The 27,611-nt window shown below is 49.5% G+C and overlaps 1 protein-coding gene across 1 annotated transcript in view; it reads right to left on the reverse strand.

The window, feature by feature from the left end:
• cfap54 (cilia and flagella associated 54) overlaps positions 1-27,611 on the reverse strand; it is a 211,481-nt gene that overhangs the window by 59,295 nt on the left and 124,575 nt on the right. Inside the window, exons 21-25 of the mRNA XM_078234599.1 lie at positions 23,113-23,289; positions 20,178-20,270; positions 18,389-18,574; positions 16,656-16,798; positions 2,673-2,820 (exon numbers count right to left, since the gene is read on the reverse strand). Coding sequence (XP_078090725.1) covers positions 2,673-2,820; positions 16,656-16,798; positions 18,389-18,574; positions 20,178-20,270; positions 23,113-23,289 — 747 coding nt within the window. The remainder of the gene's footprint in view (positions 1-2,672; positions 2,821-16,655; positions 16,799-18,388; positions 18,575-20,177; positions 20,271-23,112; positions 23,290-27,611) is intronic.

A 27,611-nucleotide genomic window follows, 5' to 3' on the forward strand; every position in this document is an offset into this window, starting at 1 on the left:
CCAAATGTAATTTATGGTAAACTGGGTATTCAAACTCTAAACAAAGCCCTGTGACCCACAATAACATTGGCTGCCAAGGTCCCGCGTGTGATCGCAGCGTATAGTGTTGCTATGTATAAAATATGTTATATATCATCATGCTATCATTTACATCCCCTTGTAATATACCACATGCTTTTGGGGAAAATGTACTAAATGTGAATTTCCCATGATGAGAGTTAGAAAGATCACAGGGAGTCACTGAAACAGCTCCAAATCCAATTTGCCCTAACCTAACAGAAAAACCATTGAATCATAGAATCCCTACAGTGCAAAACAGGCCATTTGGCCCATCGAGTCTGCGCCAACTCTCTGACAGAGCATTTTACCCAGCCTTTTTCCCCCACCCTATCTCTGTAATCCCACACATTTGCTCTACTAATCCCATCGAACCTATACATCTTGGGACACGAAGAGGCAATTTAGTATGGCCAATCCACCTAACCTGCACATCTTTAGATAAAAAGTAAGATTACAAAAAAAAGCAAAACACTGCTGATGCTACAACTCTGAAATAGAAACAGAAAATGCTTGAAATTCTCAGCAGATTGAGCAACATCTGTGGAGTCAGAGTTAATGTTTCTCATCAGAAACATTGGTCTGGATTTTCCTGTCGACTTCAGGACGCCGAAGTTGGGACTAAATGAGGTTCTGTCGCCTCATTTGCCAGGACAGAGACTGGCAAAACAATGTTCTTGCAGAGGCCTCCTGATTGGCAGCCTCCATGGTCAAGGTCCTGTTTAGAACCGAAGGTAAACTCACAGTGCTCCTGGCCCAATTAGAGCACTGGTCACAGCGGAGTCTTGGCAGCCCCACAGCAAGAGAGAGAGATAGTCATTGCTGTGGCAGATCAGAGAGACAGTGAGGAGACCTCAACATGAAGGAGCCCTCTGAGACATGAATGCAATTGAAAAGGACCAAAGCCTTTAGGTATCTCCCATGGTAGCACAGTGGTTAGCACTGCTGCTTCACAGCTCCAGGGACCTGGGTTCGAATCCCGGATCGGGTCACTGTCTGTGCGGAGTTTGCACGTTCTCCCCGTGTCCACGTAGGTTTCCTCCGGGCGCTCCAGTTTCCTCCCACAGTCCAAAAGATGTGCTGGTTAGGTGCTTTGGCCGTGCTAAATTCTCCCTCAGTGTGTGCGAACAGGCACCGGAGTGTGGTGACTCGGGGATTTTCACAGTAACTTCATTGCGGTGTTAATGTAAGCCTACTTGTGATTAATAAATAAACTTTAACCACCTTTCGAGAAACCATTTTCACTGTATTTGAGACAAGAAGCTTCTGACTCTGATGACTCTCCCTTTCACATGGAGAACATCGCCATTGGACTGACAGCCACCACACGGCAGTGGGCTGCTCTCTCAATGCCAAAATGTCTAAGACCACAATATTGCCCCTAATTAACATATTAAGCATCTTAATTGGCTGCCCGCCTCCATGAAGCCTAATTCCCAACACCACCCTTTCCGTGCTCCGCACCTGGGGAAATTCCTCAGCTGAGGAATTGCATTATGGAGTTGTTCCAATGAGGTTTCCCCAAATTTCCCAGTGCCTCCCTGCCTTCAAGCTAGCTACTATGAGACTGAAACATTTTGCCCACCAACTCTGTTGCTTCCTCCACACATCGCAGCATTTTCTGTTTTTATTTTAGAAAATCAACCATTTGCTTTACAGAGAATATTACTTATTCTTCTTCAGCTCTCTGCCCAGTGGCAGGTCTGACCCACAACACCACAACATCCTCCAAAGACAGCCAATGCTGCAGGTCCTGATTTCACCCCACCCAGAAAAGAGATCGAACCCCATGCTGTTCGCACCATCTGATTCACACCTGCCATCGAGATAAATGAGCCAGCTAGCTCCAAGAGGTGCAACATGCATTTTTACAGGTATGTTGTAGTCAGGAGCTATGGATGGTGATAGTAGGGGCTCTGATTTCTTTCTATCATATAGCTGATTGTGGATCTCTCTTGCCCTTACCACCTGCCACTGTTGTGTGTTGAAAGGATTTACAAGTTGATGCTCAGCCTGTTTGGTTCCATTATGAACACACCTTCCTTGGCCATCAAGCCTTAAAGTGGGGCTTGAACCCAGGACATCTGGCTCAGAGGCAAGGACTCGACCCACTGCACCAGAAGACATTTTGAACACTGTTTAACTGTCGTTAAATTGTGAAGGAATAATATTTAGTTTTGTGAGTTCACTATCATCTATTACTTATGGGTGGCACGGTAGCAGTGGTTAGCACTGCTGCTTCACAGCTCCAGGGACCTGGGTTCGATTCCCAGCTTGGGTCACTGCCTGTGTGGAGTTTGCACATTCTGCTCATGTCTGCGTGGGTTTCCTCTGGGTGCTCCAGTTTCCTCCCACAGTCCAAAGATGCACGGGTTAGGTTGATTGGCCATGCTAAAATTGCCCCTTACAGTCCTGAGATGCGTAGATTAGAGGGATTAGCAGGTAAATATGTAGGGATATGGGGGTAGGGCCTGGGTGGGATTGTGGTCGGTGCAGACTCGATGGGCCAAATGGCCTCTTTCTGCACTGTAGGGTTTCTATGATTCACTATCATCTATTACATATATATAATTTTCCATTCTATTCTTAATCATCAATTTTATTCCAGAACATACTTGTCCTTTGTAAAGTGGTCCATTATCAGACAGAGAGTCACAGTAAATTGCATCTTCCTGGCAACTAATATCGCAATCGATGAAGATGCTTCCCAGAAAATTCCGCAGAAGGATGGGAGATGCCAAAGATACAGCCTTATTGTTCATCCTAAAATTAAACATTTGGGGAGACTGTTAGTCAGGTAAATACCTGGTTATCAAGTGTATTCAAAACAGATACTTTCACTGATTTTAGATACTTCAACACATTTTAATTAACTTCATTTCTGAGCTGACAGTGTTGGAAGCATGGAGGGGCGTTGGGACAACTCCCCAAGGCATGCCCACCACCAGGGGTCTTTCCCAAGAGTAGACTGGGAACCAATTTGGTTGTCTGCCAAAAGAGAAAATGTTGGAAAATCTCAGCAGGTCTGGCAGCATCTGTAAGGAGAAAAAAGAGCTGACGTTTCGAGTCCAGACGACCCTTTGTCAAAGCTAAAAGGCATAGAGAGTGAGAGACATTTATACTGTAGGGTGAGGGAATGAAAGATGAGACATAGCCACAAAACCAAGGGGAAAGGCTGCTAATGGCATCCATAGACAGGATAGAAGGTGTGAATGGCCAAACAGCAAAGAAATTGAAATCAGAAGGGGAGCTGTGGCAAATGAAGATGTGGGGGGAGGGGAGAGATCGATGGGAGAGAGGTAAAATTGAGAAAAAGGGAGAAAAGGGAAGTAAAGGGGGAGAAAAGGTAAGGACAGGGGGATAAAATTGGGGGGGGAAAGACAATAAAGAAATAAAAGGTAGAGTACGGTTAAAAATTAAATAAAATTAAAACAAAGGGGTTGAGGTGCAGTAGAGCAAGCTAATCATCTGAAGTTGTTGAATTCGATGTTGAGACCGGAGGGCCTGTAACGTGCCTAGCCGGAAGATGAGATGCTGTTCCTTCAGTTTGTGTTGAGCTTCACTGGAACATTGCAGCAGGCCAAGGACAGACATGTGGGCATGGGAGCAGGATTGCATGTTAAAATGGCAAGCAACCGGAAGGTCAGGGTCCTGATTGCGCACAGACCGAAGGTGCTCAGCAAAGTGATCACCCAGTCTACGCTTGGTCTGTCCGATATAGAGGAGACCACATTGGGAGCAGCGAATGCAATAGATCAAATTGAAAGAGGTGCAAGAGAAACATTGCTTAACCTGGAATGAGTGTTTTGTACCTTGGATGGTGAGCATGGAAGAGGTAAAGGGGCAGGTGTTACACCTTCTGCATGGGAAGGTGCCACGAGATGCACAAATAATTAGAGTGGTGTGTGCATTATACCAAAGTCAGTTTGATTCAACTTTGCAGCATCTTTGTCTTCAAATTACGTGGTGAAGGACTGAAGCTATAATCTAGCAATTGGCTAAAAATCAACAACCCTTTTGTCATACTCCTGCTGTGATTTACAGAAATACAGGAAATTGGGATTTGGATAATCTGGCTCCTGGCCTTATTGCAAACAGAACTTCCACCACACAAATGGGAATCCAGAATTAGACTTCAGAAATTATTTTAAGTTATTCTGAACCATTTCTGAGAGGAGTTGATGGGGAAAATTCCTGTGGAAGCTCTAGCACTTACCCAACCCCCATAGTAGCTAAACTCCGCAAGAAACTGTCAGCCCCAGTTCTGGAAGTTGACCTCCCGGGCTACCTGTTTCCAATTCCTTCTAAGCGTGAACCTTATCTGCCACCATGGCATCTTATAGAGCCATTAATCTGGCATTGACGCACCTTCTGATGGCCTGGGCATACATGTCAAGTCGAGGGCAGCGGCCTTCCCGAAGAGTCCAATTCAACTCTTTCCTCTTCGGTTGCTGCACCGTGAATCTCTCTGTCGGCTGTTCCGGTTCATTGGCTGTCTCATTGTGTTCGTTGTTGGCCTCTTGGTGTTTGTGGAAGATCTCCCGCAGCCTCATTCGCCTGATGAATTCCTGTGTCTGCTGCGAGACTGGTGGGGTCTATTTTGGTGGTGGGGCAGAAATTGAGCCCTCGGCTGAGAACTTCGATTTCATCTGGTTGAAGTGTGTAGTCCGACAAGTTGACAATGGACTTCCCTGCAGTGGTGCTGTTTTCTACTGTGGTACCGGGGGAGGCATGGTTGCTGCTGGTGGTGATGCCGAGTTTCTCAAGTTTCCTGTTCTTGGTGTGCATGTAGATGGTGTAGTTCCTTTGTCTCGTCTGCTTGGCAGAGTTTCGCAGCTGGTCTGCGTCCTGAGCGCAAGTTGAGAATATGGACTCTATCTTGGTAAGCGTTCTCCAAGGCGGCCTTCACGACACACGACAGCGCAGAGTCGCTGAGCAGAGACTGATAGCCAAGTTCCGCACACATGAGGACAGTCTCAACAGGGATGTTGGGTTCATGTCACTATCTGTAACCCCCATGACTTGCCTGGGCTTGCAAAATCTCACTAACTGTCCTGGCTGGAGACAATATACATCTCTTTAACCTGTGCTTAACCCTCTCTCCACTCACATTGTCTGTACCTTTCAGACTTGATTACCTGGAAAGGCTCGCATTCCAACCATTATTTTGTAAATTGAGTTTGTGTCTTTATATGCCCTGTTTGTGAACAGAAATCCCACTCACCTGATGAAGGGGCAGCGCTCCGAAAGCTATCGGCTTTTGCTACCAAATAAACCTGTTGGACTTTAACCTGGTGTTGTGAGACTTCTTACTATTGGAAAAGTAGCCTCGCATAATTAAGGGCCCCACGCACCCTGGACCTTCTTCCATCAGGAAAAAAATACAAAAGTCTGAGATCACGTACCAATCAACTCAAGAACAGCTTCTTTCCTGCTGCTGTCAGACTTTTGAATGGACCTTCCTCGCATTAAGTTGATCTTTCTCTACATCCTAACTATGACTGTAACACTACATTCTGCACTCTCTCCTTTCCTTCTCTACGAATGGTATGCTTTATCTGTATAGTGCGCAAGAAACAATACTTTTCACTCTATATTATTAATACATGTGACAATAATAAATCAAATCAAATCTTACAGCAATTTAAATTGCATATATATTACCTCACCTGCTGAGTAAATCCTCATCCATGCCTTTGTAAATCAGGACTTCACTATTCCAATTAGCTGCTGGGAATAGTCCCACGTTTTACCTTCCATAAACTTGAGGTGATCCAAACTTCTGCTGCCCATATCTTAATTCATGGCAAGACCCATTTCCCCATCACCCAACACTGACCTACCTTGGTTCCAGGTCAAGCAATGTCTTGCTTTTATAATTCTCCTCCTGGTTTTTTAAATCCTCCCATGGCCTTTCCCTATAATCTCCTTTGCATTCTCCTAATCCACCTTCTTGTTCATTCCCTATTATAAATGCTCCACCATTGGAGGCCGCACCTCCTCTTAATTCAGCCCCAAACTCTGGAATTTCCTTTGTCCATTTCTTTCTGTCTCTGTTTTGCTTTCCTTCTTTTAAGACACTATTGAATATATACCTCTTTACCAAACTGTCAGTCATCTAACCTAACATCTTCCAAAGTGACTTCTAATGCATTTGTGAAGGCCACAGATCATTTCATTATGATAAATGTGCGAATAAAACAGGTTTTTGTTGTTTGGAATCACTTCGCAGTTAGTTGGCTCTGGCACTCAGCACTCATGTCTAACATGCAGATACTCCACCTCATATCAGTGCCCCAGCCTCGCCCCCCTGCTGCTTCCACACACCTCCAACATTCCATTCGGGCAGACAGTTCCCCCAAACAATACACAATCACTGACTTTCTTTGAAAGGAAAGTTAGTACACAATAGATTGGAGCAGAGCAGAAGGAGCAGGTAACAGGGTGCTTACATCTCCTGAATTTCAGAGTTGAGACACTTGTCTGCATCATGGGACCAATTGAGGCAGGGCCTCAGCATCCGATAATGCTGAAAACATGGCGATTGACAGCATATTCCTTCCTTAGCTCCCTGCATAGAGTCATCCTGCTATCTGGTAGGATGGGCAAGCTACCGACAGTGTGAGCAAAGAACTCTTGCTTTGAACTCCGTGCCTTTTCCCTCACACCTCTTGAATGTCCGCTCTGAGATATCCATATCCTGTCCAAACACAGGACAAGGAAAGAGAGCAACAATGCAGCACTCATGAAGACGCAATCCGTCATTCATAGCACCAGCTTAGGTAGTGGCACTGCACAAATCTCTGAGGATAGTACAGTATTAGGATCAGCACATCGGGCAGAATCTTCTGTGATGATACTGTGCCTTTAAGAAATGTATTTTAGACATGTTTCTGTTTTAACAGTTTGTTCCAACCGGTGCCACTGGGTCTGTATCCAGCAAGCCTGGATTGTTACTGCTGCAGCAGAATTGCTCCTAATTGCTAGAATGTTTGTTATAATCTGGACTGATGCTCTTTTGTTGTTTTTAGTGATTTCCCCTGGAGTTTTGCAAAGTAGGACTTAATTGGGTTGACAGTAATATCAGGTGACTGGGTGGAGCTAGGCTTACACAGAGAAACTAAGGGTAGTCTGCTGCTTGGGATCTTTAGGGAGAGGTTGCTTTCTCTGTGTCTCTTTTTCTCTGGAGTTGGAGACTGGAATCTGCCAGGAAATAAGTCTCCCTGAGATTCTGCTGTTTGGAGGTGGCTGTATGAGAGTCAGAAGACAGATGTCTGTCTGGATCTCTGTCCAGAGGTGTTAAAAGGCTGGAAATCTAGCACCCATGTGAACCAAATATAGCCACATTTTTGGTGCTAACTGATTCTGAAGAAGGGATTTATGTCGATGGGACGCTTCTTAAATTAGAACAATAGATATGGCTCGTTGTTAAGAATTATAACTTGTCATTATTATGCATTTAAATTGGTAAAAGTTATGCTAATTCTTTTTGTCATATTCTAACTGTGTTCTTAAATAAAGTTTGTTTCGATAAAAGCTTCCTAGTGGGTCAATTGAGTCACACCTGGAGCGGAATAGCTTATGCTCGCCCTAATACCAAAATAGGAAACGTTAGGATCGAAGCTAACTTCATAATATACCCTGGAGTTTCTGATCTGGTCCCAAAACAATTCTAACTGTCACAACAGCGAGAAAACAGGAGATTTCCATGCCTGTCTTTTCACACCCAACATGGCAAGCTTTCAACACTTAATGTAAAGAATGCGATTCAGGCTGGCATGGAGGCTCCAGCACGTGACCCACCCAAAGTGGCCGCATCCGTACACAGTTAAGAGGGCAGTGCTCCATTTAAGTGCAAACGATGCACACACTGTCAGTAATGCCAGGAAGTTGGCAGCGTGTAGAGCTGCTCCATGTATCACAGAGGGGGAGTTGGGATAACTACTGGATGCAGGAGAGAGGACCATATTCTACCCCCGATACATTCGGCAGGCCAGAGGTCAGGCTGGCAATGCGGTCTGGGAAGTGAGTGCCCAGGCATTGGCACGGAGGACTGGCAGTGCCACAAGAAAATGAATGACCTCGTTCAGGCAGCAAGGATGAGTGTCCATCCTGTCCTGGCATCACACCTAGAATGTCCATGTCGAGCCACTCACTAACACCCCACAGCCTCCCGGCACCCGAGACCCTAGCACCTTTCTACAACCCCTCTGGTACCCCCTGTCACCACCCCTGTCTGCTGAGGCATGATCCCGACATACGCCACCAGTTGCCCCCACCCCATCACCCCCAACCCCCGCGCCCTTCAAGCCATCAGGCTTTCAATCTCCCCTTCTGTCCCCGCAGGAGAAGATTGTCCATAATCACCGGGAGCAGGTGAGGTCCAGAGGTGGGTCCCTGAGCTGTGCATTCTCACTGCCTTTGAGGACCGAGCCATGGAGCTGTCGGGAGAGTCAGGAGATAGATCTGTGACCGACAGCCAGGTCAGGGTAAGATGCAGAAGTGAGGAGTCACAAAATCTTCATTATTATGATCATCTCAAGTAAGTTGCATCTGCCCAGATACTTGTCCCTCCCTTGCACTTGCCCATGTGTCTTCTTTTACAGGAGACCACCCCAATGAGGCTGGACCCTCAGGAGTCGGTGACCCCCTGCTGCACCTATGGAAACCCCAGTCGATACCATGGAGGAAGGCTCCAATGACACCTCCCAACCATTGTCACAACCGCAAAATCCAGCAACGCAGATACAGTTATCACGGTGGGATATGTTCCTGTGAGGCTTCTGGGCACTTTATGGTGAGCACCATACAGATGCACATCAGGTGGAGGTGGGAACGTCTGAGGGCTGGAGCACATGGAGGTCTGCTGGAGCCAAGGAAACAGCTGGTCCCCAGCCAGTGCTGAGCCACTGGGATCAGTTCTCCCAAAGCTGCTGGAAGTGCAGAGGCAGAGCCGGGGATTGCAGGAGGGGCTGTCAGCAACATTTCAGAAACTGCAAGGCTGTTTGGAGGACTCCCACTGCTTTAAGGCACAGGAGATGGTGTCAGCATTGCATGGTACCCAACACTGCACGGGTGGCGACTATGGTGGAAAGCCTGGGGCAGGAAATAGTCACCATTGGTAACAGGGTCCAAGGTATGGCTGAATCGCTAGGGACCATGGCCGAGGGCCTTAAGAATATGGCCCAGCCTCAAAGGTCTATCAATGAAGGGATCCAGAGCATGGCACAGTCTCAGAGGGCCACTGCTGAGGGCTCACACACCATGGGGTAGACACAGTTGGGCCTCCAGGACTGGCAGAGCCACATCTCGTCGAGGCCTCTGGAGCTCACTCCAGCTGCCCCTCCATCCCATGGAGTGATCCAAGGGCCCAAGGGCACCCCAATGAAGGAGGAGGTGCTGCAACCCATGCCGGGGCCTTCTACCCAGGGCCTTCTACTTGGCTGTCCCCAACCCTATCAAATCCCCTTTCCTGACACTGGTGCATTTCTCGGACAATGGGATGAGCAGATAGGCATGGCTACATCCATGACACCTGAAAGTCGGCTGGAACCCTCCAGATCCCCAGGGAACACTCGCCAAGGGCATCACAGGCTATGGGCCGTGGAATATAGCTGACCACCTCCACCTCTGAGCATTCTGGGGGACATCAAGATGTAGCGATAAATCACATAAGGTTAAGATGTCGGGTCACCGAGAGAGCATGGGTGAAGCTATGCACCAGTTAGGGTTCTGTTAATTGTCACTTATGATGGCACCCCACAGCTGCGACTAATCTGCCTGTGATCTGCCTCCCACAGGGATGACCGCACTCCGACCATATGCAAAGATGCTCAGAACGTCGTTCTGCGCAAGAGAGGCCCTTTGGCCAATGGAGTCTGCAGTTCCCAGGACCTGTGCCAGATCCCTGCCTGCCCTGGCATTCCAAGCACTCATCCCAAGCAGTCCCAGCAGTCAGGGCGCCTTAAGCTCACAGTGGAACACAGTCTGGCATGGCACGCACTGGACCCTGGGACCACCGCCCCCCCCCTCCTCCCCCGCCACCCCCCCCCCCCCCACGCCACCCCAGCCCCCCCCCCCCCCCCCCACGCCACCCCAGCCCCCCCACCCCCCAAGCCCGCGGGGCATTGGACCTGATGGTGCTTCCCCCCAACCCTCATTGAGATGTGGGCCCAGGTCCCAGTGTGCAGCCAGAGAACAGGTGGCAGTCAGACTTGTGTTGCAGCAAGACTGCATCACAGTGTGCTGCATAGCAAGTCATCAGCCCTCTGCCTGGACCAGTAGCTCGCTCACACAGCCAACGCAGGCCCATTAGCCTGATGCGATATAAACGGGACCTATGGCAGGGGATGTGGACAAGGGCTGGGGGATATGGGGGGTTTTGAAGGCTCCAGTGGGGTGAGGCGGGTATGGGTTAGAGCTGCGATACATCACGCCCCTAGTCTGAGGCCTCCCTCACCGCTCTGCCCTTCCAGACCCTTGCCGCCACCTGCCCTCCATCCTCCGGCTACTCCTCGGCCTCTTCCTCTACATCCTCATGGTCAGCCTCACCCCCTCCCTTCCTCCTATGCATCATCCGCTGGTCCTCTTCCTCCTCTTCCAGTATGTCTCCCCGCTGCTGTGCCAGGTTGTGCAGACCACCAGGATGTGGGAGACCCCCAGCAGACTGTACTGGAGGGCCCCACCAGAGCAGTCCAGGCAGTGAAACCGCATCTTCAGCAGCCTGATACACTGCTCGATGACGAACCGAGTGACAGTGAGAGTCTGGTTGTAGTGGGTCTCTGCCTCAGTCTGGGGCCTCTGCACTGGCATCACTAGCCAGGTCCTCAGCACTGGCATCACTAGCCAGGTCCTCAGCGGGTAGCCCTTGTCCCCAGTGACCATCCCAGCAGCCTGGGGTGATCCTCGAAGAGCCCAGGGATGTTCAAGCTATGTAGGATGTAGCTATTGCGCAGGTTCCCCAAGTCGCGTACACACACCTGAATGATGTTAAGCAGGTGGCCACACACAAAATGAACATTCAGGAAGTGGAACTCCTTCCTGTTTATGAAGCGCAGTGCCTGATCATCTGGGAACTGCAGGGCAACGTGTGTTCAGTTGATAGCCCGCTGCATGTGACGGCAAAGCCTGCAGCCCGGACTTCCTGTTGGGCCTGGCCCATGTCCAAGTTGATACAGTTGTCTGCCCAGGCGTCCAGCACATCTTTGGCGCACTTGTGCAGAGATGATTGGGTGATGCTGCTGGTGTCTCCGCTGGTCGCCTGGAAGGACCCAGCAGCGTAAAAGTTGAGGGCCGTCGTGATCGTCATTGCCACTGAGTGTGGGTGTCCTCCCACGAGGTGCCAGGTCTGCGAGGACATGGCACAGGTGCCGCACTGTGTCGTTACTGAGGCAGAGTCTGCGGCAGCACGCGGCGTCCAGCAGCCCATCGAACAACACACAGGTCCTGTATTGCCGTCTCCGACATCCTCAGGCAGACGAGCAGTCGTGTTTAGCTCCCGACCGCTGACACCCTGTCTTCCTGCCGTGGAGAGAGCGAGAGCGAGAGAGCGAGAGAGCGAGAGCGAGAGAGCGAGAGAGCGAGAGCGAGAGAGCGAGAGAGCGAGAGCGAGAGAGCGAGAGCGAGAGAGCGAGAGCGAGAGAGCGAGAGAGCGAGAGCGAGAGAGCGAGAGAGCGAGAGCGAGAGAGCGAGAGCGAGAGAGCGAGAGAGAGAGCGAGAGCGAGAGCGAGAGAGCGAGAGAGCGAGAGAGCGAGAGAGCGAGAGAGCGAGAGAGCGAGAGCGAGAGCGAGAGAGCGAGAGAGCGAGAGAGCGAGAGAGCGAGAGCGAGAGAGCGAGAGCGAGAGAGCGAGAGCGAGAGAGCGAGAGCGAGAGAGCGAGAGAGCGAGAGAGCGAGAGAGCGAGAGAGCGAGAGAGCGAGAGCGAGAGAGCGAGAGCGAGAGAGCGAGAGAGCGCGAGAGCGAGAGAGCGAGAGAGCGAGAGCAAGAGAGAGCGAGAGAGAGAGAGAGCGAGAGCGAGAGAGCGAGAGAGCGAGAGAGCGAGAGAGCGAGAGAGCGAGAGCGAGAGAGCGAGAGCGAGAGCGAGAGAGCGAGAGCGAGAGAGCGAGAGCGAGAGCGAGAGAGCGAGAGCGAGAGAGCGAGAGCGAGAGAGAGAGAGAGGGAGCGCGAGAGGGAGCGCGAGAGGGAGCGCGAGAGGGAGCGCGAGAGGGAGCGCGAGAGGGAGCGCGAGAGGGAGCGCGAGAGGGAGGGCGAGAGGGAGGGCGAGAGGGAGGGCGAGAGGGAGGGCGAGAGGGAGGGCGAGAGGGAGGGCGAGAGGGAGGGCGAGAGGGAGGGCGAGAGGGAGGGCGAGAGGGAGGGCGAGAGGGAGGGCGAGAGGGAGGGCGAGAGGGAGGGCGAGAGGGAGGGCGAGAGGGAGGGCGAGAGGGAGGGCGAGAGGGAGGGCGAGAGGGAGGGCGAGAGGGAGGGCGAGAGGGAGGGCGAGAGGGAGGGCGAGAGGGAGGGCGAGAGGGAGGGCGAGAGGGAGGGCGAGAGGGAGGGCGAGAGGGAGGGCGAGAGGGAGGGCGAGAGGGAGGGCGAGAGGGAGGGCGAGAGGGAGAGGGCGAGGGAGAGGGCGAGGGCGAGGGAGAGGGCGAGGGAGAGGGCGAGGGAGAGGGCGAGGGCGAGGGAGAGGGCGAGGGAGAGGGCGAGGGCGAGGGAGAGGGCGAGGGAGAGGGCGAGGGAGAGGGCGAGGGCGAGGGAGAGGGCGAGGGAGAGGGCGAGGGAGAGGGCGAGGGAGAGGGCGAGGGAGAGGGCGAGGGAGAGGGCGAGGGAGAGGGCGAGGGAGGGGGCGAGGGAGGGGCGAGGGAGAGGGCGAGGGAGAGGGCGAGGGAGAGGGCGAGGGAGAGGGCGAGGGAGAGGGCGAGGGAGAGGGCGAGGGAGAGGGCGAGGGAGAGGGCGAGGGAGAGGGCGAGGGAGAGGGAGAGGCGAGGGAGAGGGCGAGGGAGAGGGCGAGGGAGAGGGCGAGGGACAGGGCGAGGGACAGGGCGAGGGACAGGGCGAGGGACAGGGCGAGGGACAGGGCGAGGGACAGGGCGAGGGACAGGGCGAGGGACAGGGCGAGGGACAGGGCGAGGGACAGGGCGAGGGACAGGGCGAGGGACAGGGCGAGGGACAGGGCGAGGGACAGGGCGAGGGACAGGGCGAGGGAGAGGGCGAGGGAGAGGGAGAGGGAGAGGGCGAGGGACAGGGCGAGGGACAGGGCGAGGGACAGGGCGAGGGACAGGGCGAGGGACAGGGCGAGGGACAGGGCGAGGGACAGGGCGAGGGACAGGGCGAGGGACAGGGCGAGGGACAGGGCGAGGGACAGGGCGAGGGACAGGGCGAGGGACAGGGCGAGGGACAGGGCGAGGGACAGGGCGAGGGACAGGGCGAGGGACAGGGCGAGGGACAGGGCGAGGGACAGGGCGAGGGACAGGGCGAGGGACAGGGCGAGGGACAGGGCGAGGGACAGGGCGAGGGACAGGGCGAGGGACAGGGCGAGGGACAGGGCGAGGGACAGGGCGAGGGACAGGGCGAGGGACAGGGCGAGGGACAGGGCGAGGGACAGGGCGAGGGACAGGGCGAGGGACAGGGCGAGGGACAGGGCGAGGGACAGGGCGAGGGACAGGGCGAGGGACAGGGCGAGGGACAGGGCGAGGGACAGGGCGAGGGACAGGGCGAGGGACAGGGCGAGGGACAGGGCGAGGGACAGGGCGAGGGACAGGGCGAGGGACAGGGCGAGGGACAGGGCGAGGGACAGGGCGAGGGACAGGGCGAGGGACAGGGCGAGGGAGAGGGCGAGGGAGAGGGCGAGGGAGAGGGAGAGGGCGAGAGAGAGGGCGAGAGAGAGGGCGAGAGAGAGGGCGAGAGAGAGGCCGAGAGAGAGGGCGAGAGAGAGGGCGAGAGAGAGGCCGAGAGAGAGGGCGACAGAGAGAGCGTGAGCGAATGAGGGCGAGAGAGAGGACGAGAGAGAGGGCGAGAGAGAGGGCGAGAGAGAGGGCGAGAGAGAGGGCGAGAGAGAGGGCGAGAGAGAGGGCGAGAGAGAGGGCGAGAGAGAGGGCGAGAGAGAGGGCGAGAGAGAGGGCGAGAGAGAGGGCGAGAGAGAGGGCGTGAGAGAGGGCGTGAGAGACGGCGAGAGAGACGGCGAGAGAGACGGCGAGAGAGACGGCGAGAGAGACGGCGAGAGAGACGGCGAGAGAGACGGCGAGAGAGACGGCGAGAGAGACGGCGAGAGAGAGGGCGAGAGAAAGAGCGAGAGAAAGAGGGCGAGAGAGAGAGGGCGAGAGAGAGAGGGCGAGAGAGAGAGGGCGAGAGAGAGAGGGCGAGAGAGAGAGGGCGAGAGAGAGAGGGCGAGAGCGAGAGAAAGCGAGAGAGAGAAAGCGAGAGAGAGAAAGCGAGCAAGAGAGCGCGAGAGAGCGCGAGAGAGTCTCTAAGGTTATCCACGCTGGGCATCTCAGTCCCTCCCAGCAACACGTGTCCCTATGACTCTGAACACTGGCAAACCGACACCATCCCCACTGCCATGCACCACCTCAATGGGCTGCTCACCGTCGACACATCCTCGTCACGGCAGGCACGGGGAGCATGAGGGTGTCTGTGACCGGGTCCCCAGGGAATTCCTGAAGCAGAGACACAAGTGCACCCACCTGGATGTCTGTTGCAGTGACTTCCAGGAATGGTTTGCAGTTCAGAGACACGGGGGAGGGGCAGCCTCGTGAGCAGCACGGGGTGCGTTGCCATTGCAGGGAGCACTGCAGAGTCCACGCAGTGTGAGGAGCCATTAACAGCTGCTGAACTCCCTTCAACAGCTGACAGAGCTGCTGCTTGTTTCTGTTCGTGGGGCCCGTGATGGAATGTCAGTGTCGGCCACACAGCCTGTCCAGCAGACAGCTGGCAGGACAACCCCAGCAACATCCGTGGTGTCGGGAAGCAACTTCATGTGAGTCCCCTCGGGGGTCAGTCAGTGGCCGGGGGGAATGCGAGTAACACAAACCCCAAGCCTACGCCGACTCACAACCTGAGGATCCCCAGACCGGCACAAGCCCCCCCGAAAGAGCCTTCAGGCATGGAAGCCTCCCACCCCACACCATGGCAGGGGCGAGACCCTCCCCTCTTCACCCTGGGGGTTAATACCCAGTAGTACTCACCTCCTCGCTCCCCCCTCACTCCCCCCTCACTCCCCCCTCACTCCCCCCTCACTCCCCCCTCACTCCCCCCTCACTCCCCAGCTCCTGCTGTGCCTGAACCACACTTTATTGAGTAATGATTTGTGCCAGCGTGATGTCACGACTGTGAGGTGGGGAGATTCCAGGAGGGGGACAATAGTGTGTTCAACTCGCTAAGACTTTGAAATCCAGGCAAATTCATGCTAATCGGCTTCACGCCCATTTTGGGCACAAAGTGGTTCTCACCATGAAAAAGGGGCTGGGAAGATCGCAAACTGTTTGGCACTGGGTGAGATTTTGGTTTTTCGCGTCACTCGCAATCTTCCCAGCTCGCCACGCTGATTGCCAGGTGCGGCGAGGTGGTAAGATTGCGGCCATTGTTATGATCTGGTTCGGAACAGTAGCTTTTTGTTTAAAGTAGGCAAAGTTTGAAATCGCAGTTACCCAATGGGTGAATAAAGTCACAAGATTCTGCAAATTCAACAAACAAAATAAACTTTACCATACAAAGTCAGAAAAGTAAAACAAGCTGCAATATCTATCTTATGTACTAACATTCAGAATTAACACGAGATGAATATGAATTAACAGGCAAACTATGGCAGGCACACTACACAATGGCTGGAATTTTACCAGCCCGCCCCATCATGGGAATCGGAGGGGCGGAGCATGGGACAAAAACATTCCACTGTACTTTCAGACACTTTGAAATGAAAAAATGACCTTGCTGCAGGTTTGGGTGCCTGGCACTTTAAATTGGCACAAGCTGCAACTTCACGGTAGTTTATTGTGAAGTGACCAACGATACTGGCTGCACATTCATTGATCAGATTTGGAATCCTGGTATCCTATTAGTTGTTTGGGCTGTGTGGCCTTGGGCAGCACCAATTCACGGGACACATGTGAGCTGTCCCTGTAAACATGCCTATTATCCAGCACAGTAAGAAGTCTCACAACACCAGGTTAAAGTCCAACAGGTTTATTTGGTAGCAAATACCATAAGCTTTCGGAGCAATGCTCCTTCGTCAGATGGCACCATCTGACGAAGGAGCAGCGCTCCGAAAGCTTATGGTATTTGCTACCAAATAAACCTGTTGGACTTTAACCTGGTGTTGTGAGACTTCTTACTGTGCTTACCCCAGTCCAACGCCGGCATCTCCACATCATGACTATTATCCAGCACACAGGAAGCAACTGGCAGACTGATAGAAGCTGCAGTCTTCATCAGATCGTCTTACATCCCTATATTTTAATTAAATGTATTGAATAAAATGCATTTACTTTTAACAAACATAAAACCTCCTTTCAATACTGTTTCCAAATGGAACACTAATACTATTCAAATTTATCTTCTTCAGCAAAATAAACTGAATCTGGGGTTCGGGAGAAAAGTTATAGATAGAATTGATAACGATTGTACCTTTTCTGATTGATGCAATAATCAGTATTTTCAGAAACAAACAATGTATTTGCTGGTGTTTCGCTTTCCTTTAAAACAAAATGTTCCCACAAAACTGAGAACGCTCGCTTTGCCACTGGATAATGTCCCAGTTGATATGCAGCCTAAAGCAAATATTAAATTTAAATTACAATTGAATTTGAATGCAATATTATTTGGAAAAAATTCCAATAATTCTGTGACAGAAAATCAGCAGTTTTTTTCATGGAATTATTAAGTCATTAAGTAAATTCATTAAACAAAACTAGTATAGACCCCTTTGATTTCAGAGGTTCCCATTTCCCAAGAGAAAAATTTAGGCCTGGTTGTCAGGTCAACCCAGGACCCCCGCAGATATAACCAATGTAATTTTGTTTTAGTGATCGTGGCTTGACTCAGGATAGCATGGTGGCACAGTGGTTAGCACTGCTGCCTCGCAACGCCAGGGACACAGGTTCAATTCCCAGCTTGAGTCACTGTCTGTGTGGAGTTTGCACATTCTCCCCGTGTCTGCACGGGTTTCCTCCGGGTGCTCCAGTTTTCTCCCACACTCTGAAAGACGTGGTGGTTGGGTGCATTGCCCATGCTAAATTCTCCCTCAGTGTTACCCGAACAGGCGCCGGAGTGTGGCGGCTCGGGGATTTTCACAGTAACTTCATTGCAGTGTTAACGTAAGCGTACTTGTGACACTAATAAATAAACTTTAATCCTTTTATCCTCACCCCCAATAGATTCTGATGCGGAAGGGAAGAAATTAAAACTGCATGGATGGGATTCTCTCTGTTTCCGCCCATCTAAACTAGAATGTAATATTATGGTGGGGGAGGTGCTGGCATACTGGTATTATCGCTAGACTATGAATCCAGAAACTCAGCTATTGTCCCGAGGGCCCGGGTTCGAATCCTGCCACAACAGGTGGTGGAATTTGAATTCAATTTTTAAAAACTTCTGGAATTAAGAATCTGCTGATGACCATGAAACCGTTGTCGAATTGTCGGAAAAACCCATCTGGTTCACTAATGTCCTTCAGGGGGAATTCAAATTCCACCAGGGAAGGAAATCTGACATCTTTACCTGGTCTGGCCTACATGTGACTCCAGAGCCACAGCAATGTGGTTGACTCTCAACTGCCCTCGGGCAATTAGGGATGGGCAATAAATGCTGGCCAGCTGGCAATGCCCACGTCCCAGAAATGAATACAAAAAAAGGCAAGGTCTCGGATAGAGGCCTGCCTATGTCCCTATTAAAGTGGCTACTTAAGACGGATAGGAAACAAAACATTTACGTGCCTCCAGACAAGGTGATCCTCCCCCCCAGGGACCTGGGAGTGCCAGCCCTCCATCCCCACCACACCCTGCTTACTCCTGAAACTGTGATCATCTCCCCCTCCTGACTCCCAGAGCATCTGCATCCCTTACCCGACCCTCCAGCCAATCTCCAAGGCGGGACTTCCATCCAAGTGCAGAATAAAAATCCTGCCTGCTACCAATTAATGTTCAATCGAGTGTAAAATGGCAATGCCCTGACAGAATTGGTGAGGATGCATTCCCCGCCCACTCTCTTTGAGAATTTCTTATTGAAAATTCAGGCCAATTTACATTCTACTTTTTCACTTTAATGAAAATATAAATAAGTGAAGAAAAAGACTCACAATTACCCACTACCACATCAAGTCAAAATTAAGTACATTCTGTCCATGTAGAAACTAGTTGTACCTGACAAAGATAGGACCACGCTGTAAGGATAGGAAGAGGATAATATGCTAGAATTGGCTTAGTTGTCTGCCCTATTCCACTTCCAATGATTTTTCCATCTTTTGAATAAGCAGCAACTGCAAAGATGTATTTTTCGTTCGGTTCGATGTCTTTTACCTCCAGCAAACACTCTCCAGATGCTGGTACCTACAGTTGGAGGAAAGTAATATTATTGTTTCATGCAATTCACAAAGTTCACACAATGAGTGAGACGGGTATCAGGAAAGCTTCCAGGCCCGCCTCTACACCTCCGTTAAGGAGGCCTCCACCTGCCCTATCTGAGTGTTGAGGAAGCGGTGTGGTATGAAGGCGAATCAGGCAATAATGGAGGCGGGCGGATGGCGATGCTGGCAAGCTAGAAGGCCACCTCCATTTATTGAGACATCAGTCCAGTTGTAATCATGACTGTCAGGTGCTTAAGCTGTCTTTGAAATTATCCTGAAACTAATAACATTAGCAGAAGCTACGAAAAGAAACTGAAACAAAAAAGCTGCTCAGCTTCTGTCTCAAAATGGTCAATCAACCACAGTATCAATTTGAAGAACCTTCACGCACTTCAGGCCTCTTAGTCCTGTGCATCAAAACAAGCATTGAAAAACCACAGAAAAAGATCAGGGTTTTGCAAGGTAAAAGAGATATAGAATCTCAGTGGAACCAGAAGGAGGCCATTTGGCCCATCAAGTCTGTACTGACCACATCCTACCCAGGCCCTATTCCTGTAACCCCACATACTCAGAATAGGGGCAATTTAGCATGGCCAATCCACCTAACCTGCACATCTTTGGACTGTGGAAGGAAACAGGAGCATCTGGAGGAAACCCACGCAGACACAGGGAGAATATGCAACCTCCACACAGACAGTGACCCAATGTCGGAATTGAACCCCGGATCCTTGGCGTTGTGAGGCAGCAACCACTATGCCACCATGCTCCCCAAACAAATCAAACAAAGCTGGAGAAACGGGAGCAGGAGTAAGCTGGTCAGTCCCCTGTGCCCCCTCTGCCACTCAGTGACATCATGGCTAATCTACATTCACACCATTTTCCTCCCCTTTTCAATCTCCTAATTTACAAAAGATTAAGTGGTTTGAATTGGAAAAAATCAATTTGACATTCATGCAATTAATGACTCTGATTAACTGACAGCTTTATGAGAAGCTAAGTGGGGCAATATATTCCAATGAGACTGCTAAATGGTTGTTTCTGGTGGCCTCAGAACTAGGGTTCCCTCATGGCTCACAAGTCCTCTGACAAGTATTGGACCATGCTGACCAACAAACAGGCCCAATTCCATCACAACTGCAGTGGGGTTTGAAATACCCAACCACGCAATGGAGCCATCAAAGACAACGGCTGGAACTCTGCCACCTCACTCGCCATGGAATCGGCGCGAGCGAGGGTTCGGCAACGGAAATCTCCATTGACCTAGGATGGGAATTTCCGGTCTTGCCCGAAAGAGGCCGGAAAATCCCACCCAACAGTGCTGCATGTGGACGAGCTACCCACATCCTTATCCTAAAATAACTTTGCAAGAGCTCTGGAAACCGGAATGCTTGTAGGAATCCTGGAATCAGGACCAACTTCCATTTTTTAAGGATTCCAGCTTGGTGAAAATACAGGCCAATGCAGAACATCAAACAGAAATGCCTTACTAAAAATTATGAAATGGAAATTGTCGGACACCAGATATCATAATATAATCATTAACTGCCATTCAATCATTGGAATATAAATGGGCTTTCTTTCTGTACCTCTTGCCCTGTACCCCGAAGCAGACAATCCTTCAGTCGTACTTTGAGAATGCTTCCTGTTGCAGTACGAGCAAATATGCGATACCAGTAAACCTTAACAAGGAAAGAAAAGCTTTCAATACATAAAAATGTAGACATACAAGAACTAGTTAAATTATGCATACAGACTATTAAACTATTAAACATATTTCCTGTCCAGACGACAGGAAGGAAAACATACATTAACCTGGCTACTATATAAAATTATTTTTGTTTTTCGAAATGGACAAAGGCTTTATCCTGACATGTCTGAAATACAGTAAGAAGTCTCACAACACCAGGTTAAAGTCCAACAGGTATATTTGGTAGCATGAGCTTTCGGAGTGCTGCTCCTTCATCAAGGAGCGAGACTCCAAAAGCTCGTGCTGCCAAATAAACCTGTTGGACTTTAACCTGATGTTGTGAGACTTCTTACTGTGCCCACCCCAGTCCAACACCGGCATCTCCATGTCATGTCTGAAATAGTCATGGCTCATACCAGAGGACTTTCTAACCTACAGAAACCAGCAAGGACCCTGTTACCCTTGATTTGATTTATTGTCACATTTATGAGGATACAGTGAAAAGTGTTGTTTCTTGTGCGCTATACAGACAAAGCATACCATTCATAGAGAAGGAAAGGAGAGAGTGCAGAATGTGTTACAGTCATAGCTAGAGCGTAGAGAAAGATCAACTTAATGCAAAGTAAGTCCATTCAAAAGTCTGATGAAATCAGGGAAGAAGCTGTTCTTGAATCGGTTGGTACATTACCTCAGACTTTTATATCTTTTTTGTATCTTTAAAGAAGTCCTAATGCCCCCTATGTATATACAAATTAAAACCCAAAAAATGCACCAACAGCCTTTACATTTCCAAGTCTGGGTTCTGGCCAACGGGGATGGTATGTATGTAAAGACAAAAAGGACCCTGACTCCGCTATTATATCTCTCCATATTCCAGAACTGGAAAATACATCCAATGTCTAAAAACCAGGAGAAGAATTGGGAGCTTTGTCACATGACTTCACCCTAGCTGCTAGAACCTGTAATATTGCGGTTTGGAACTGAACCCAGGCAGTCTACCATTTTCCACCCAACAGGTAGCAGCAGGAAGAGTTGTCCCCAGGTACACAGCCTGGTCCTTATCTGCACGTGCATTATAAAATTAATTCATCTCTGCCAGTCAGCCTGCATGTGAATAGGATCGTGAAGGTGGCATATGGGACACTTGCTTTCATCATTCGTGGCATACAGTACAAAAGCAAGGAGGTAATGTTGGAGCTGTACGGAACATTGGTTAGGCCACAGCTGGAGCATTGTGTGCAGCTCTGGTCACCTCCCTATAGGAAGAATGTGATTGCACGAGAGAGGGTGCAGAGAAGTTTCACCAGGATGTTGCCTGAAATGGAGTATTTGAGCTGTAAGGAGAAACTTGATAAGCTTGGATTAGTTTGTGATTTATATAAACGATCTGGAAGAAGGTGTAACTGGGGTGATCAGTAAGTTTGCGGACGACACAAAAATGGCTGGACTTGCAGATAGTGAGGAACATTGTCAGAAGCTACAGAAGGATATAGATAGGCTGGAAATTTGGGCAAAGAAATGGCAGATGGAGTTCAATCCAGATAAATGCGAAGTGATGCATTTTGGTAGAACTAACGTAGGGGGGAGCTATACGATAAATGGCAGAACCATAAAGGGTGTAGATACGCAGAGGGACCTGGGTGTGCAAGTCCACAGATCCTTGAAGGTGACGTCACAGGTGGAGAAGGTAGTGAAGAAGGCATATGGCATGCTTGCCTTTATAGGACGGGGCATAGAGTATAAAAGTTGGGGTCTGATGCAGTTGTATAGAACGTTGGTTCGGCCGCATTTGGAATACTGCGCCCAGTTCTGGTCGCCACACTACCGGAAGGACGTGGAGGCTTTAGAGAGAGTGCAGAGAAGGTTTACCAGGATGTTGCCTGGTATGGAAGGGCTTAGTTATTAGGAGAGATTGGGTAAACTGGGGTTGTTCTCACTGGAAAGACGGAGGATGAGGGGTGACCTAAAAGAGGTGTATAAAATTATGAAAGGCATAGATAGGGTGAACGGTGGGAAGCTTTTTCCCAGGTCGGTGGTGACGTTCACGAGGGGTCATAGGTTCAAGGTGAGGGGGGGGGGGGAGGTTTAACACGGATATCAGAAGGACGTATTTTACACAGAGGGTGGTGGGGGCCTGGAATGCGCTGCCAGGCAAGGTGGTGGAGGCGGACACATTGGGAACGTTTAAGACTTATCTAGATAGCCACATGAATGGAGTGGGAATGGAGGGATACAAAAGAATGGTCTAGTTTGGACCAGGGAGCGGCGCGGGCTTGGAGGGCCGAAGGGCCTGTTCCTGTGCTGTATTGTTCTTTGTTTGTTCTTGTTCTTTTCTTTAGAGCAGAAAAGGCTGAGGTGGACATGATTGCGGTGTATAAGATTATGAGGGGTTTGGACAGGGTGAACAGCTGATCCCTGTGGTTGAGGGGTCAATCACGAAGGAGCATTGTTTTAGAGTAAGGGGCAGAAGATTCAGAGGGAATTTGAGAAAAAAACTTTTAAACTCAGAGGGTAGTGGGAATCTGGAAGGCACTGCCTGGGACGGTACTGGAGTCCGGAAACCTTACAAACTTTTAAAAATATTTGGATGAGCACTTGAAATATCATAACTTTCAAAGATATTGGACAAGTGAAGGAAAATGGGGTTCGCGTGACTTTAGTGGTAGATATTCACTATTCACATTTCCAACAGTTATTGAATCAATCAGTACCGGCACTAAAATAAAAATGTTGTGATATGGTCTATTACAACTGCTATGAAAATAGTGATGCCCATTTTTGCATGATAAATAAACACAACATTATCTAAAATGATACTTTAAATGTTTGTCAACCTCTTCCGATGAAGTAAATGGAGCTGGTTTGAATATCATAGAATTGTGTGTTCTGCACAGCAGGATGGGGGCTGGTACAACACCAAGAGCTTTGTTCTCTGTTGTTCGGTGCTGTGTGCTTAATGAATATAGCATGTTCTCCTCCGCTTCAGCCTTCTGTAGCATCGTTTCAGCTTTCTACAAAATAATATCTTTCATTTAATAGGAGGTCTCATCATCAAGCACAATTTTAAAATTACAACGATGATATCAATAATGTTTTTGTCATATTAATTTTATAACATTTATGTTTAATTTATGATGTGGTTAACACTGCTACCTCACAGTGCCAGGGATCCGGTTCAATTCCCGCCTCGGGTCACTGTCTGTGCGGAGTCTGCACGTTCTCCCCGTGTCTGCGTGGGTTTCCTCCAGGTGCTCCGATTTTCTCCCACAGTCCAAAGATGTGCTGGTTAGGTGCATTGTATGTGCTAAATTCTGCCTCGGTGTACCCAAACAGGCGCCGGAGTGTGGCGACTGGGGGATTTTCACAGTAACTTCATTGCAGTGTTAATGTAAGCCTACTTGTGACACTAATAAATAAACTTTAACTTTAAACTTTAACTTTAAATTAACCTATACTGTTGATACTGAAGCAACAGCATAAAAATGAGTATAGGGTGGAATTCCTTCATAATTTCTGCTACTTTGACAATATAACTTCAGCAGAGATTGAGCAGAAACCCTGGCCAGGATTTTATGGCCTTGCCCACTGGCGGAATTTTCTTGTCCCGTAGAAGTAAATGAAATTTCAATTGACTCACTGCATCCCACTGTTTACGCACATTATCGGAGCTTTTGCCAAGTTCCTGATAAAATTATGGTGGAGTGGGGGGAACCACGAGGAAATACTCGTGATATTCAACCCCCCTCATAGTGTATTAAAAGATCGCAGGTTAGGTAGATTGGCCATGGTAAATTGTCCCTTAGTGTCCCAAGATGCGTAGGTTAGGTGGATTAGCCATGGTAAATGCATGGGTTTATGGGGATAGGGTAGGGGAGAAAGCCTGGGCAAGATGCTTTCTTAGAGAGTTAGTGCAGACTCAATGGGCCAAATGGCCTCCACCTGCACTGCAGGATTCCATGGTTCTCAATTATTCAAGTTTGAAGGCATCATCTGTACTTGTTGTGGAAAAAATAAAAAGCCAAGAAAACAGCACACTGTATTTCCAATCCAGCACAAATCCTGGGTCATCATTCATCAGTGCATTTTCTTTCAAGAAAATATCTTGGAGATGACCACTATGAATGCAGTATTTATAGAATAGTAATAAATCAGAAATCTAATCATTAACAGTGAGCAAAATCTACCAATATGTGAACAGAAACAGAAGCACATAAGCAGTGAGGTTGTTCAGAATACATTGTAAATTGCTTTCAATCACCAATTTTCTTCCCACAAACTTTTAATGATCAAGGCTCACAATAAGAAATCTGGCAAAATAAAAAGATAATTAATTGCACATTACACAATTGCTAAATACCAATCCATTTCCCTTTAATCATTTGCAGAAATTTAACAAATACTTTTGCATGGGAGACTCGACCTCTCTCAACAGCCAAGTCTGAGGAGAGTACAAAATGTTTAGGGCCAGAAAATAAAATTTCAGTCTATCTGCTCAGTCCCACAGTTGTACCTGTGTCTCTTCATTGATTCTCCGAATCTTAAACTTTCTGATATGGTTAGACCATTCCAAATATGAAGCAGGAATTATTTTCTGAGAATTTTCTTTTTGTGCTTGTTGAACATGTTTACCAACAATACCTGTAGCTGCAATGCCGTGGATCTCATGGTTTGGGATAGTTCCCAACATCCATTAGCTGGATTCTCCCAGTGTAAGCAGAGTGGTATGAGACTGCTTGCACTTCTCTTTGTTCAAAAATCATTGCAGCAATTCCAAGCATCGTGTTTCTTCAACTGAAACAATGTACTTTCATTTCCCCTTGTTCACCACATGTCACTTTATAATATTTCTTTCTAATAACACGTCCAACTCTTTTAAAATCAGGTTATGATTCATGCATCACTTGTGATAAAGCATGCCACACCATGATAACCATTTCCTTCCCTCAAGGTCTTTGAAAACCAACTGGGGTTTGACAACAATCGGCAGCAGTTTCACCATCTCCATGACTGATACTAGCTTTCAATTCCATCGGTTGCCAAGGTCGGATTTGAATCCATGTCCCCAGAGCTTGAGCCTTGACCTCTGGATTACTATTTCAGTGACATTATCACTGCGCCACCGTCTCCTCATGCGATTGTGAGCATTTCCATCAGTACCTAACCTGGGAGAGGTAAAGTTATCCAGAGACCACCCACAAGCTATTTCAAAGCATCTCTCTTAAACTATTACCATCTGCTCAAAACTGTCTGCAAAGAATGTTACCTCATTTACAAAGATCTGGGGTGCGATTTTCCCGACCCGCTGCGCTACTTGAGCAGCGCAGCGGGCCAGGAAATGTCAGTGGAAGGGCTGTAGCGGTAATTGCAACCAGAATCCAGCCGGTTGTAACATTCCCAAGCCATTTTATACGGTGGAATCAACCTTGTGCCTGGAAACAGCGTGAGGCTTATTACAATATTTTAATAGCCATTTGAATATCATTAGCGAGCCCAGGACGGTATGATCTGGCCTCACTAATGTTTCCCACCCTGCCAAAGGAGGTTCCCACCAGCGTGGATTAAAGCTGCGTGATGGTCTCACTGGTGGGGGAGAGGTTATTGAGGCCCTCCCCCCGGGAGGTGATGCCGGTCTTTCAGGTGGGATTCACTCACCCCGCCAGCGGACTCTGTGATGCACAGAGTGCCACAAAATTCAACTAAGTGGGAAACAGCGGGAAAACCTCCCGTTTTCCCACCAGTTGGGCATTCAGATTTATTTTGGAAAATCTCCCCCATCATCTGCCTGTGACATACAAGCATGGAAAACATCGCAGACGTGCTGTCGAGAGCAGCATTACCCATGAAGAAAGTTGAGGATACAACAACAGAATGCAAAATCTTCCAGCTCTACATGCTCAGGTAGTCATGAACCCAGCAGAGACATTGGGCAGAATTTTACCAGATTTTTTCTAAGTCTCCAGCTAGCGTGAAACTGGAGTGTTCCTGATTCGCCCAATCATATGCACTCAGTCTTTGAAGATATGGGCTTGACCATAGCAGTGGGCAGCTCAGATCTGAGCCATAAATTGCGCATGTGCAGGAAAGCAGGGGAAAAAAATCTCTGCTGACAGAACAACCCCACCGCCCACCGCCCGCCCCCCCCGCCAACCCCAGTCCAGATGCAGCCTTCCCCTACTCCCCACGGACATCGGAGATCCCCCCGCAACAATACTGACCCCCTTACCCCTCCAGGACCCCTTTGCACATGGCCCTCTCTTCACTCCCCCTGCCCCGATGGCTGACTGGCATTGACATGACCCTCTCTCTCTCCTGCCCCCAATCATCACAGGGGCACAAATCCCATTCCCCTCCATTAGCACACCTGCAAATGTTGACTTGGCTTCCCTCCATGGTAACATGGCAAGCTGCATTAAACTCGCTGGAATGCTCCAACTCGCCCAAATTGCCTGCAGCTGATCTGCCCTAACAATGGACAGCTCCATAAAAACCCCAAGGATGGATAAACAGACAGGCAGTGCAGGGAGAAATGGCCTCCAGAAAGACAGCTCCTTGTTTTTCAGATGCTGATCTGGCCAGGTTATTGGACAGTAAGAAGTTTAACAACACCAGGTTAAAGTCCAACAGGTTTATTTGGTAGCAAAAGCCACACAAGCTTTCGAGGCTCTGAGCCCCTTCTTCAGGTGAGTGGGAATTCTGTTCACAAACAGAACTTATAAGACACAGACTCAATTTACATGAATAATGGTTGGAATGCGAATACTTACAACTAATCCAGTCTTTAAGAAACAAAACAATGGGAGTGGAGAGAGCATCAAGACAGGCTAAAAAGATGTGTATTGTCTCCAGACAAGACAGCCAGTGAAACTCTGCAGGTCCACGCAACTGTGGGAGTTACAAATAGTGTGACATAAATTCTGATTCTAGGATCGCATGATAAAGACTCAGGAGGAAAAAAGCAGAAATATTTATGTGAAATAGTGTGACATAAACCCAATATCCCGGTTGAGGCCGTCCTTGTGTGTGCGGAACCTGGCTATCAGTTTCTGCTCCGCGACTCTGCGCTGTCGTGTGTCGCGAAGGCCGCCTTGGAGAACGCTTACCCGAATATCAGAGGCCGAATGCCCGTGACCGCTGAAGTGCTCCCCAACAGGAAGAGAACAGTCTTGCCTGGTGATTGTCGAGCGGTGTTCATTCATCCGTTGTCGCAGCGACACGCGACAACGGATGAATGAACACCGCTCGACAATCACCAGGCAAGACTGTTCTCTTCCTGTTGGGGAGCACTTCAGCGGTCACGGGCATTCGGCCTCTGATATTCGGGTAAGCGTTCTCC

Source organism: Mustelus asterias, chromosome 19, assembly GCF_964213995.1.
Source record: "Mustelus asterias chromosome 19, sMusAst1.hap1.1, whole genome shotgun sequence".
Lineage (NCBI taxonomy): Eukaryota > Metazoa > Chordata > Chondrichthyes > Carcharhiniformes > Triakidae > Mustelus > Mustelus asterias.